This window comes from Dermacentor andersoni, chromosome 4 (assembly GCF_023375885.2).
Source record: "Dermacentor andersoni chromosome 4, qqDerAnde1_hic_scaffold, whole genome shotgun sequence".
Taxonomy (NCBI): domain Eukaryota; kingdom Metazoa; phylum Arthropoda; class Arachnida; order Ixodida; family Ixodidae; genus Dermacentor; species Dermacentor andersoni.
The window spans coordinates 215,512,769-215,526,606 of record NC_092817.1 but is presented as its reverse complement, the minus strand read 5'-3'; the positions used below and the strand labels follow the sequence as shown (position 1 = coordinate 215,526,606).

The 13,838-nt window shown below is 48.0% G+C and overlaps 1 protein-coding gene across 2 annotated transcripts in view; it reads left to right on the top strand.

The window, feature by feature from the left end:
- The window catches only part of ric8a (ric8 guanine nucleotide exchange factor A), a 326,541-nt gene that overhangs the window by 192,528 nt on the left and 120,175 nt on the right, over nucleotides 1-13,838 (top strand). Inside the window, exons 9-10 of one of the 2 annotated variants that reach the window (XM_050185303.3) lie at nucleotides 3,728-3,822; nucleotides 10,545-11,156. In XM_050185303.3, coding sequence (XP_050041260.3) covers nucleotides 3,728-3,822; nucleotides 10,545-11,070 — 621 coding nt within the window. In that variant the 3' untranslated portion in view covers nucleotides 11,071-11,156. Of the gene's footprint in view, nucleotides 1-3,727; nucleotides 3,823-10,544; nucleotides 11,157-13,838 lie in introns of those variants that run through there. The other variant, XM_055074787.2, reaches the window with a different exon arrangement.

Below are 13,838 nucleotides of genomic sequence, written 5' to 3'. Positions count from 1 at the left end.
TCGACCACCTCACGCGGTACGCTGGAACTTCAGCCCTAGCGTCTGCCACAGCAAAAGACGTCGCCAATTTTATCCTTCAAAACCTGTTATTACGCCATAGAGCACCTCGAGAATTACTGAGCGACCGCGGTCGCGTTTTCCTCTCGGACGTCATTGCAGCATTGCTAAAGGAGTGTCGCATCATTCACCGCACTACCACGGCATATCATCCTCAAACTAATGGGATGACAGAACGTTTCAACCGCACCCTTGGTGACATGATGGCCATGTATGCTTCATCGGACCACTCGAATTAGGATCGCATTCTACCTTTCGTCACCTACGCTTACAATAACGCCACGCAAAGCACCACTGGGTTCTCCCCTTTCTTTCTCCTTTACGGACACGAACCTTCATGCACTATGGACACGATTCTACCTTACCGGCCAGATGCTTCGGAGTGGACGACTGTTTCTAGAGCGGCTGCTTACGCCGAAAAATGTCGCCAGCTCGCTCGTTCGTTCACATCCCAGGACCAGTGGCGCCAAAAGCTTCGCCACGATTCATGCACTACGGCTACGTGCTTTGCGCCTGGCTCGCTGGTCTGGTTGTGGGTGCCCTCTACTCCTCCAGGCCTTTCCTCCAAGCTGCTCTCCAAGTACCACGGTCCTTATCGGGTACTGAAACAAACATCCGCGGTCAACTACCTCATCGAGCCAATTGAAACGCCTTCCGACCAGCGTCGTCGGGGCCAGGAAATTGTCCACGTCTCCCGGCTCAAGCAGTGCCATGACCCCCCTGTGTTCTCCTGTCCTTAGGTCGCCAGGATGGCTACTCTTTCGGCGGGGAGTGATTGCACAGAAGGCACTGGGCAGTGGGCGTGGTGCTGGTGTGCTGGTGCAAAGGAAGAAGACGACGAGAAGTGCTGGCTTCCCCGTGATGATATAGCGCCGACCTGTTTAAGCCTAGCACTACAACCTCCAACTAGTGACCCTTCTGCTAGGCGAACACCCCCGTTGCAGCACGTGCACTACCACTGGCGGATCCTCATCCGGAGGAACACAGAGCAAGGAGTGTGTCACGGTGCTGTTTGATGCCAATGCAACCAGCGAGGACAAGCTTCCCTTGTTGATACTGTGGAAGGCGGAGAAGTCGCGGTGCTTTCAAAGTGCAATTATTCACAAGGAATGCATCTTCAGAAGTAACAAGCGAGCATGGATGACTGCTGCTAATCTTAAGACTATGTGAGCCTTCTAGACGGTTCGACGCAAAGAATTGGCAAGTGCCTTTCATAATTGACAATTGTCCAAGCTACGGGAAGATCGACAACCTCAAGGCAATCGCTGTGGAATTTTCGCCGGCAAACACAACTGCAGTACTGCAACCGATGCATCAGGGCATCATTGAATGTACCCGGAAGCTGTACCACAAGGCTCTTTTGTAACGCATGCTCACAGCATATGATGCCAGCAAGAGGTACAACATTGATTTGGTTGGTGCAATTCACTTGCTGATCTCTTCATGGAAAGGGCTCGCACCTTCGAAGGTCGCCAACTGCTTTGCATGCGCCAGCCTTTCTCACGCCGTCGTCAGTGACCCTGAGGATGATGAGCCTGACGATGACCAGACTTGCACTGATCTGTACAAGACTCTTCATAAAATTGCCTGCCAAGAGGTAGAAGGCGACCTAAGACATTCGCGTTGGCTGACGCTGCTGGCCATGTGGTCGCCCCAGTGAAGGATGCGGCGATACTAATTGCCCCTGTTGGTGACCTTGATAAGGATGAAGAGCCACGTGAGGTGCCAACTATAGTGCAGATGCAGGAGTACCTACGCCTGCTGCGAAATAAGGTTGAATGCATAGGCGACGACCACGGCCTCGTGCAATGCTTGGTCGAATTAGAGCAGGGGTTGCTGGTAAGATCTTGAAGCAGCCAATGCTCACTGCCTTTGTTACACCTGAATAAACTTTTGCTTCACTGAATACATTGTATTGAATACATTGTATTTTGACTTCCTCGGAGTTTTGGCGCAATTAAAGCTCGACTGCTTTAGCTTCGCTCGAGTGGTCGCTTATATCGAATTACCGCTTATAATGAATTTTTTCGCCATCCCGCTGACTTTGGTATAATGAGAGATTACTGTAGTTTCTTTATAACCCATTAGGTGGGGTTAGTTGTCCGAGAGCGCTCAACAGCAAAATTAGAGCCCTCAAGCACTAACATCAGTCTTTATATTGCAAAGAGGGCAAGTGTCTTCAAAGTTGTAAGATGCGAGCAATTTGGCGTAATCTAGCTTTTTATATCCAGAGAGAAGATAATTTGTATGTCAGCCATGCCTCTGCAGTACTACTTGATAGTGAACTTAAGCTGCTAGCTATGTAAGGATTGATCATGTTTTTGATTTTTTGCCTTACATTACCTAACATGTAAGGTAGAGGGAGAAGAGGATTCTGTGTGGCACATGCACATGGTCTTTGTAGGTTATGTACATATGGTCTTTTCCAGTGAACCCCCAGTTGTAATCAGCGCATGGGTCCTGTTTTCCTTGTATTTGTTCTTCATTTTAAGTGCCTTTTAAAAAGGAAATATTCAAAGCTTTTTTCGTCAAAAGGGCAGGTGATGTGCAAGATCCTTGTTGCTATCTTCCACCACAAAAGAGTGTCTCTATGTCAAAAATAACTGGAAGTGTATCCGGAAAATAACGGGAAATGTCTGGAAATGCATTGACTTGTTCAGACAACTTTCATTTTAAAAAGGTGGGAGGAAAGAAGAGAAAAAAAAATAGAAAGGAGTAACAGTGAATGTTGCTTTTTGTATCTGGTTTCTGTGCATCCCATGAGTTCTATGTTTTTGGAAGTAAACATTCAGTTGAAGTCTTTAAAGGTACCTGAAAAATAGTGTCGTGTTTTCTGTGCATCTTGGTCTCGGCCGTCTTTTTAGTCTCGAGTATGTCATTATCGTAAGTGATACATGTTTTATTACAGGTTGTGGGGTCCTCACCCTAATACTCTTGGGACAAAGGAACGACAACACAGTAGTGCAAACAATCACAAGGGCATTTATTGCACCTTTCATAGATCAATGGCTGCTAGCCGAGTTGCTATCCACAAAACATGCCGAAGGGCGAGCGACAAATCGCGGAAGTCCTACTCACCGCGACCGGATAGCGAGCGAATATGTTCGCCCCATGCTGGATCCCAACGCCTGGTCGTTCGCGCGTACGGTCACGCGAACGATGGCGAACGGCAAGCAGCGTGGACGTGCCGTGCTGCTTGCCGTCCCCCAACCAAAGAGGAACAGCTTTCTCCTTTTCACGGCCAAGTAACCTCGCCGGTAGGCGGCGTTAGCAGCGCAGCACTCGTGCCATCTCTCGCACTGCACTTCAACCACACCGACCGCTGCGGGCCCCAGACCACATGGCAAAGCTGCAATGCAAGAGACGGGAGCCATGCGGGAAAACAATGTATCAGGGGACATGTGAGAGTCCCGTATCCCCACATCGTGACTCCTTGGCATGACCTCCGAGATTGTGTGGCACCTGCAGCTGCCTGCGGTAGGCTCGAGAATCTTGGAGGCAATGTGCTGGGTCCTACCCATTAACTTCCAGGTGCATGCATGTGCTTAGGTGCTACTCAAAGGCTAGCAATAACCAGCCCAGAACGTTTTCCAAAATTGCTTCAATATTATTTCATCTGTGACCAAAATGAAATTACTAGAAAGGAGAACTGTGATTGTGGTGCACACAGGAGGATGAGGTCCATTTTGAACGCTTGGTGGGCCTCCTGCATGACCTGCTTCTCTGCGACGTTGCCGATGTCGAGACCAAGGACCAATTGCATGGGTGAGTGGCCAGCATTGCTCCTTTTCTGTGTTGATCACATGCCTCTTCGTGAGGTGTACGGTAGTGCAAATAAAAGACGAGACAAAAGAAGACACACAGGGACACACACAGCGCCGTCTTTTAATTGCGCTACCGTACACCCCATGAAGATGCGTTACCAACAAGCCCACATTGAAACCCTCGTGATCACATGCCCTTCTGAAATTGGAAAGAAAGATTTGGTAGAGTTCGTTGTCATACTTTGGGCTCTTGTACGCCATCATGACGTAGTGTTTATTTAGTAAATTTATGTTTGAGTTCTAGCCAAAAAATGCGTTTCAAGTTTCTTGCAGTTTTAGGTCCCTCAACTATTTAAAAAGATGCCAGCAAAATTTCAGCCACATTTACATAGTATTAAAGCAGACATTTGTATTTTTAGGTGGGCAGCAGTTGTCCAGGCAGCTGCCGTGCTCCTCTCTACACTGCTTTAGAAGTATATTCGCGGCACTAGTACAGGATAGCTGCCATCTTTGTAAAGCTGGTTTTCATTTCTTTTTTCTATAAGCTCAAGCAACGGCTTCAAAGATGCATTGTGTAAAAAGGTTGATGTGTGAAGTCAAAAGCAATAAATCTTCGGCACTGACTGCAATGGAGAAACTGAAAGCACTGTTCGCTCAGATTATGCAGCACGTTACCTGACAGAAACAAATTACGCACAGGAGGACTTGTTCTTGGACTGAGTGGTGCTTACTTGATGGCATGTTGTAGCGCCAAGGCATAACCACAAAGGAGGCACATCACAGGCGCATTAAGTGCTACCTCTGATAAATTTAACTGCGGGAACTCCTGACTATATTTATGCAGGCAAGGAAAGTACTGCGCTTGTCTCAAGGAAGACTATTCTTCATATGTGGTCAAAACAGGAACAAAATTTTTTTACCCAACACCATGATACATGTTGCATTGACGCATCTGTCCTCTGAGTTAGCAATATTGCCGGCTTGTGAGATCAGTCGCGTCAATTTATTTCCACTTTTTTGTGATTACTGTACACTTATAGAGCAGAGCCTCCGATCCACACAGTGTATGGTTAGCCATCCTCTGGCAAAATTTTTTATATTATTAGCATTCTCATATCATTTAGACATTGTCCCAATTGTCTCATGTAAAACTGGCTTTATGTTGGTAGTATGTGGTAAACGATGCCTTCAACACGTTCAACAAACTTAGCACAGTGTTTTTCTTTGCACTGTTATTTTACTACTGGCCATAGTGTTTGTCATTCTGCATAACTTTACGCCATATTAACATGAGTATAACACAACTATGAAAATAACACAAGAGAGTATGTCCTTAAGAAAAAAAATAGTATTACGATTAAGTGATGTCTACTAAGGCGGAATTGTGAGCCAAGTGGACGCTTATAAAGCGAGCTTGGGACTTTTGGGGAGCTTACGCCCCTATGAAGAAGAACAAAGAATTAGTACAGTTAAACCTCGATATAACGAAGTAGGTAAAATCGTCAATTTGCTTCGTTATATGGAAATTTCATTGTATTCAAATTCAACCTTTTATGCGAATAAGTACAGTCACCGATCGATTTTTCTTACACAAAAAAGGTCCGCAGAATTTTCCGAATTATCAGGAAATTGAAGAAAGCAAATTTGAATGAGAAAACAATTCACTTGGTGATTTTGGAAGTCAGCGACAAATGATACGGTTTTATGCCACGTCAACGATATCTTAACATTGGCACGATGAGTAAACTGAAGCCAGCCACGCTTTCTCTTTTGTTTTTTTTTTAATTTCGCAATACTCTCAATCTCGATAGGGATTATTACAGGAGTTGGCGCATGATCATCAAAATAAAAAGTACACTGTAAGCAAAATAACACAGAACAAACAAGAAGTTAGCATAGAAAAACATGGACACTTAGATTCATTGAGTAACACATTGGTCTTCACACTATTGCTCTTGCAAAAAAAAAAAAAAAAGAACTTAAGTTGTGATTGCGACTGTTTCATCTAAATGATTTGTAAATGTTTCTAATGTGGGCTGGGCAGTAATAGCAGGGTTTAAGCAGTTCCACTCTCGCACAGCTCACGGAAAGAATGAAAAAGAGAAAAGTATTGTTGTTACAAAGAAATCCTTCTAGTGTGAAAGCGTGCTTATGTCGAGTCGGTCTGGTGTGTTTGTACTTTACAAAGGCTGTGGGATCCAACTTCAGCGCACTGTGTAATACTAAGTATAGGAACTTTAATCGCTGAACATCAGCTCAAATTTCGAGGGTAGCAGGGCCTGCGCAAGAAAGAAGTTCGGTTGGTGAATCTATGCATTTAAAATGATTATAGATAAATCGAAAAGCATTTCATTGTATGCGTTCGAGCATATGAATGCGGTTTTTGGTATGTAGAAACAATATTATGTTGGCATGTTTGAGTGCCAGTCTGATAAGGCTGACGTAAGCAAGCTGCTTTGTCTGGCTGGTGAAATGTGATAAGGTGCATTTGAGGTAGAACAGTTTGTTTAGGGCTTTTTTAGCTATGTACTGTACGTGCGCATTCCAGCTGAGGTCGTATGAGATGATTACTCCTAGCTCCATTTCTTGATGTCAAATATAATATCGGCTATGCCCAATGGATGGATGGATGGATGGATGGATGAAAAACTTTAATAAGGTCCTGAGGTACGCGACTCAGCGCGCTGCGGGCTTTCTGGTTTAAACCGCTCTCTTCCCGTCTCTTAAGGTAACGTTCTTCGTTCCGTCGCCCTTTGCATGGTCCTTAAGTTAACTTGTTCCTGAGCTTCTTTGTCAACTTCCAAGTTTCTTTCCAAGCTCGATTGGTAAAGAAACGTGCACGTAATTTCGGAGGTTATGTGTTTGGGAGCTCCCACCAGTCGCAGGTTGTTTTTTGTCCACTTTCATTTTTCTTTACCTTATCGTTTCTACATTTCAGTGAAAACCATAAAATTTACTCTATGCTTTTTATGGCCTCATTAAGAGGGAGAGAGTGCTCTTCAGAGCTGAACATTGGACCAAATACCTCTTTGTACTCCTTTGCTCCAGGTTAGTACAGAGCATTTATTTCTTGCAGAACCCATTTTGCAAAGAAAGTTGATGTTAATGCAATTAGCATTGAAGCAGTGTAGCAACACACTGTATTACCACTACAGAAACGCATTATGTATGAGGCGGGTATGCAGCTGGGTTCCTCTCTCGTGCTTCCCACTGAGCACGCTGCTCTATCTAGCGCCACTGCCACAAAGTTCGTGCATGTGTAAGTACGTGTATCCAGACAAGATTATTTGAGGGTGTATGATGTAGGTTTATTTACACCCAGCACTGGATAAATTCTTTTTTTTGTTTGTTTGTTATTGAAGAGTGGCACAAACTGTGGAGATAAAGGAATGTGTCGGCGCTATTGTGCGCAAATTCACCTGTTCTTCTATCCCTATGTCTCACCCTCCTCCCACTCGCAACTGTTTGTCAGCGGTAGTCTACTCTTTCGTAGACTGCATGACGGAATGTATTTATTTGTTAGTTCGATAATTTTATGTTTGAAAAGGGTCCAGTTCTCATTTACACATCTGGAAAGATATGTCGTTTCAAAGAGCGACAGAAAGTTCGTTATTTCAGTGTTGATTGCTTCATAGTTTCCCTTATCGTAGAGCCTAATAGCTTTCTGGGAGTTTGTTTTAATTCAGGTGAGATGTTAAAATTGGCATGGATTACTATATGGTCGCTGATTTCTCGGAGGCCTGTAATGAAATGAAGACTGTCTGGATGAGTGGTCACTATAAGATCCAGAGTGTTAGCTGCTTTTCCTGCAACGCGTGTCAGTTCGGATACAACTTGGGTCAAGTTAAAATTAAGGCAAACGTCAATGAAGGCATTCGGCTCTTCTTGACCAACTATGGGCTGAGGTTGAGTACTCCAGTCAATATTGGGGTGATTGGAGTCCCCAAATAGTGGGATGTGTGATTCAGGGTGCTTTGAAACTAGCTTATTTAGAGCATTGTGAAGCGTGCAGAGAAAGTCGGGACTTTTGCGAGGTGGCCTATAACACGCACCAATTAATAATGTCAGTGATGAAGCGCGGCACATAATCCACAACATTTCTACGTCTAACGCGACATTAATGGCAGAACAAGACAATTGTTCACTGACTGCAATTAGAACTCCTCCCCCACGAGAATACTTGCGATCAGCGCGAAAAAGATTAAAATTGGGCAGGTCAAACAGAATTTCTGAGTCAGTGATATCGTTGTTCAGCCACGTTTTGGTTACTATAAGTAGATTGCTGCCTGACGAAGTTACAAGGTTCGATACGATATCACATTTTGGCAGGAAGCTGCGAATGTTAGTAAAGATTACTGATGGTGAAATGTTGTCACATGGCGTAGGTGGGGTACAGTGCGATAACCGGCAAGGATGCATTGATTGTTAAGATATTTCTTTTGCAGATTCTGAAAATTCATCAAAAACGTAACGTTTTGGGCCAATGTGCAAAGTTTTAAATCTCTGGGAAAAAGACACGGAACAAACTTTGCCCTGTCAAAAGCGACAAGATGTTTCTGGCAGTCTTGAACGCGGTGCGAAAAGTCTTCATTTACGCTGTAGTCGGTACCTCTGAATTTTGAACCTTTAGAAAGAATTGATTCTTTAGTTTTAAAGGATGTAAACTTAACGATAATTGCGCGTTTCCTGTCCTTAGAGTGTCGTCCGAGGCGATGGGCGCGTTCAATGTCGTTAGGGCTTAACTGAGTGTCCAGGGGGTCAGAGCAGTGGCGAATGATTAAGTCTTCTGTAAGCGAATGCATTTCAGTGGGGTTAATATCGGATAAACCATAGAAAAGTAGGTTGTTTTGCCGAGAGCGATTTTCTGCGTCATCTAGACGAGCTTCTAGCACATTAACTAAACGAGTCATTGCAGCTGAAGTGGCTTGAATCGTCTCTAGATCACTGCAGAGTGTAGATAGACTTTCGCAGTTAGATTCTAAGATGCTGAGATGCGTAGTCAGATTAATCATTTTCTGGTCCCTTGACAGCAGTTGGCCCTTAAGCTCTTGCACTTCATTAACCAATTCAGTCTGGCCACCAGACATCTTTTTTAGTTTGTCAAGGATTACGTCTAGCTTGTCGGGGCCAGGGTTGCTCTCAATGTCACCGCACATCAGTAATAGGAACCGAACAACATGAAAGCACTCGATACAGGTAGCAGGCAACACTGGGGGCTCGAAACCTGTGCCAAAAAGTAGCTGCTGTTTTTTTTTTTTTTTTTTTTTTTTTGTGTGGGTGAATAGAGTTCGATGGTTACCGACCTGCATGGCGAAGATGAGTGGATTAGACAACTGTCTTGTGGCACAGCCACCGAGCCCACAGGGTGCGGCGGACGGTTGCTGCTCATATATAGTTGGCACGTTGAGTGTGGTTGCTGACGATGGGGCCTTCCAGTCTGCGCTGAGGGTCAAGTTGACTTGAGTCTGCAGAGCGGAAAAGGAGTCGTTGGGGGTTGCTGCGCAGAATGTCCCTCCGCCAGCTGCGCGACGCAAGGGCGCACGCTTTTTTGCGGTCGCCCAGGGAGCACAAAAGACAGTAGGGAGCATGATGCAGATGATCAAAGGCGAGTACACCTGCATGGCGAAGACGAGTGGATTAGACAACTGTGTTGTAGCACAGCCACTGGCCCCACACCTCAAAGGCGTCATACCTCTAGATAACTCATTTCAATGGCGGCAATACGTTGTGTCGCTATGTTGATTCAATACTCAATGCAATACTGACAACAGTCATCGTGAGGTGGGTTCCACTGAACTTCTACACTCCTTTGCTTCACGTTGCTGTAAGTCATTTATTTTTCCTTGTTGAGAGTCTTGCGTCATCCTTGATTGATTTTGCCTGTGCCAATATCACTGTGAAAATGTCCAGAACTCTTTTTGTTTTTTTTGTTTTTTTTTTCAGAACAGCATTTCTGTAGGTTTCACAGTTGCGCAGTGATGATATGTGTGGTTTGACTTATGCTACTTGAATAATGATTTTTTTATTACAAAATGGTTAACAATTATAGATTGAAGTAAATATTATTACACACAAATATTATTAGTGATTTAAAAGAAGTACCATATTTTGCAGTGTTTCCAAAATATTTATCAGTGTGTTTTATACAGCGGTCCGACTTATGTATGCATAAAACCATGCGTGTGGTGCAACTGATGCTTTTTCTTATATTTCAATTTTTTTGCAAGTACAAGAAAACATACACGGTAGCATTCATAAAGAAATCGAATCTTGCATTAACAGTGAAGTGACTATTGCTACAGGTGTTAGCTCCTAGGGCTCTCCACGTCGGCAGGGCGGCGGCGGCTGCAATAGGGTAGTAGCAGTCAAGGCTGCCAACCCAATCTCCGTAATACAAGGTGCTTCCATGATTGGAGGGCAAGCTATGCTTTGCTGTTATAGTTTAGTTTTTCTGAAAGAAAAGGTTAAATGCATGGAACTGACGCAGTAAATAACTAAAGGGTGCCACAATTTTTCACTGTTACATTGTGGTGCCCCAGATATACCCGTTACAAAAAGCACAGCTGGTTATCATCATCATCATCATCATCATCAATTGATCCTGTGAGAAAAACCCCAGTGCTTCATGCTGCAGGTAGCCATTTTGCTTTTTGTGCGCAAGTGCTCAGTGTAGCAAGCATGTGACGCCCCCTCAGGCATAATTTTCGTTTGCCACCAGGCTAGGTGGCCTGCCAAGCTCGGCAGGCAACATTGGTCACCGCACCGCAATAAACACCGACGAGCACGGCTGCTCGGGGTCAGTCATCGTTCAGCACCACCACGCTGCGGAGCGTTCGTCTATTGGAGGGTGCCTCGAGCCCTTCCTTGTTCACGAACCCGGGTGGATTGTGACACTGCCGACGAAGATGGGACCCTCGTGACACTGGCGACGAGTACCCACAGATCGTCGCACGCTGCCGCGAGCGGCGAAACACCGCCCCCCATTGCTGCTGCCATGCCGCTGTACGGAAGGCTCGAGCCGTTCGAGGGAGATAGGTCCGCCTGGAAAACTTACGATAAGCCCACGTGTTCCTCCGGGCAAACGACACACCCAAGGCCAAACAGCGGGACATTTTCCTGGCCAGCTGCGGGACCCGCGTCTTCAGCCTCTTGCTCGACCTTCTCAAGCCAGCCACGCCGCACGTTAAGACGCTGGGTGAGCTGCTCGCCATACTGCGCTCGCATTTTAACCCAGCACCATCCACACTAATGGAGCGTTAATGGAGCCGCCGGGAAGGAGAGACCCTCGGGCAGTTCGTTGCTGCGCTACGAGGGTTAGCGAGTGCCTGCGCCTTCGGGGACCAACTGGACTCGCTGCTCCGGGACCATTTCGTCTGCGAAATCAAAAACCCCACCATGCAGACACGACTCCTGGATCTTCCCGACCCCTCGCTGGACGACGCCATGAAGGCAGCACTGGCAATGGAAGCTGCCGCCAAGGACGCCGGCGAGATTTCCCGTGCGACTGGCTCACTGTCGGCGGAAGCGACGGTCAACGAGTTGGCAACAAAGGGTACCTGCGGTCGCTGTGGTGGTGCCCACTCCTCCTCACAGTGCCAGTTCTCTTAAGCACAATGGTTTACGTGCGGGAAAACTGGGCACCTGGCACGTGTATGCCGAAGGGGGAGGACGAACAGCAAGCAGCAGCCTGATTCAAGCCCAGGTACCACACAAGCCCGCAGCCAGGGTAGCCGTCGCAAGGGTACGCGGCGGAGGCATGCAGCAGCGGGCTCAAGTTCTTCCGCGGCCAGGCTCCACGTCGTGGCCGAGGACCCGCCGATTTTCGACATGTGGGACACAGGCTTTGTACCGTCGTCGGTGCCGCCGTACGTGCTGACCGTCAAAATCTGCGGGCACCCCATTTCCATGGAGCTGGACACAGGGGCCAGCGTGTCTGCCATGGCCGGGAAACGGTTCAAGCGTACCTTCCCCGGCGTGTCCATCGAGGCTTTGGGCGTGATGCTGCGCAGCTACTCCGGGCAACTCTCCCAGGTCCAGGGTCAGGCGCAGGTCAGCGTTCGTTTTGGCAACAGGGAGGCAACGCTTCCCCTTTACTTAACGAAGGGGTCGTCGCCGATGTTGCTGGGCCGAAACTGGATTCATGCACTGGGCATTCGTCTGCCAGAGTACCCGGAAGCCAGCCTGCATGTGGTGCAGAGCTGCCAAATCTGCCAGGAGCATCAGCGAGCCTTGCGTCGTGTGGAAATCACCCCTTGGCCATTCCCACAGAGACCCTGCTCCTGCCTACATGTGGATTTTGGGGGACCCTTCAAGGGCCATTACTTCCTGGTGGTGGTGGACGCCTTTTCGAAGTGGGTGGAGGTTCTACCTGTCACCACTCCATCAGCAGGCGCAACCATTGTAGTGCTATGACAGGTCTTTGCCGCCCAGGAGTTGCCGGGTGTCATCGTGCCCGACAATGGTCCTGCCTTCACCAGCGCAGAGTACCTGGCCTGGCTGACAAAAAACGGAATCCGCCGGATGATGGTTCCGCCGTACCACCCTGCTTCAAATGGTGCAGCCGAGCGGGTGGTGCAAACCATCAAAGACAAGCTCAAGAAGAGCCAGACTGGATTTCCGGACGCAGATTGCCCGGATACTATTTCAGCACCGGACCACGCGCCACGATGTCACTGGCCACGCCCCCTGTGAGCTCCTGCTGGGTCGGATGGTCAAGACACCCTTGGACGTCTTGCATCCGGACCTCCGATCCACAGTGCTCTTGAAGCAGCTGAAGCAGAAGCTGGCTGCTGACCAAGGGTGCTGTCCCGGGCCTTTGCCAGAGTCGGGAGCTCCAGTTTTCACCAGGAACTTCCGTCCTGGCCCACCCTGGTCTGCCGGACAGGTGGTGTCTCCTGCCAGCGCCTCATTGCTGCTCGTCCGCATGCCACACGGGGCCATGTGGCACATACACGCCGACCATGTCAGGCCTCGCCTCGGGACCTGGCCAGCACCCTCAACTGCCACTTCTGAGTTCCAGCTCACAGGAGGACTAGCGGCGGCACCAGTCGCTTCCAGCGGAGCACCACCCACCTCGGAGGCGGCAACCGTAGCCAGTGGTGCGGCACCCATTGGACCTGTGTCGAGCCCAGCACCACTCACGAGGCTGACCCCTACGGACCCTCCGGATGGAGCGAGGCTGGCTCAGGCAGCACCCGGCGTGGCCACACCTGACCCATCAACACCGGTGCCCATGCGAAGTGCTCGACGGCAGAGGCCACCGTACCGTTACTTGCCTGGATAGCATTCACCGTAGACCCAGCTAGGGTGGAGGCAAAGCCTCATATTTTGAACATGGACGTTTGTTTTTTATTTAACAAACAAACTGGGGGTGGCATGTGAAGCCCCCTCAGGCATAATGTTCGTTCGCCGCCAGGCTTGGTGGCCTGCCAACTTGCCAGGCAACATTGGTCACCGCACCGCAATAAACACCGACGAGCACGGCTGCTCGGGGTCAGTCATCATTCAGCACCACCACGCTGCAGAGCGTCCGTCTATCGGAGGGTGCCTCGAGCCCTCCCTTTTCACGAACCCGGGTGGATCGTGACACTCAGGCTGATTCATATGTGTTATGATCATTTGCATGTTTGTCCCAAGCACGCTGCACCGCAGAGGCAATGCCAGCGACGTGCCTACAAAGTTGCACAAAAATTATTAATAGGCCTTCGACAGTTACCCAGTGATGTTAATGGCTGAAGTGGCTGAAGTTTTTGATAGTGCTGTGGAGTATGCGGCCTTTGGCGGCCTCTTGTGAGGTGTAATAAGTATTATTGCGATAGCAATTATATAGACACTCTAACATTTTTGCCGCCGCTGTCACCGTGAGGTCCCATATAATGTCCAAGGGTGATGAAATCATCGCTGTGGGCCGTACACTGTATGTGCGAGTGAAAGTCTACGAGGATGAACCGGCCGTCATGGTTCCACCTCGCACACGCAAGGGAGGAAAGTGGAGAGGAAGCACGCCTTCTTCTGTCA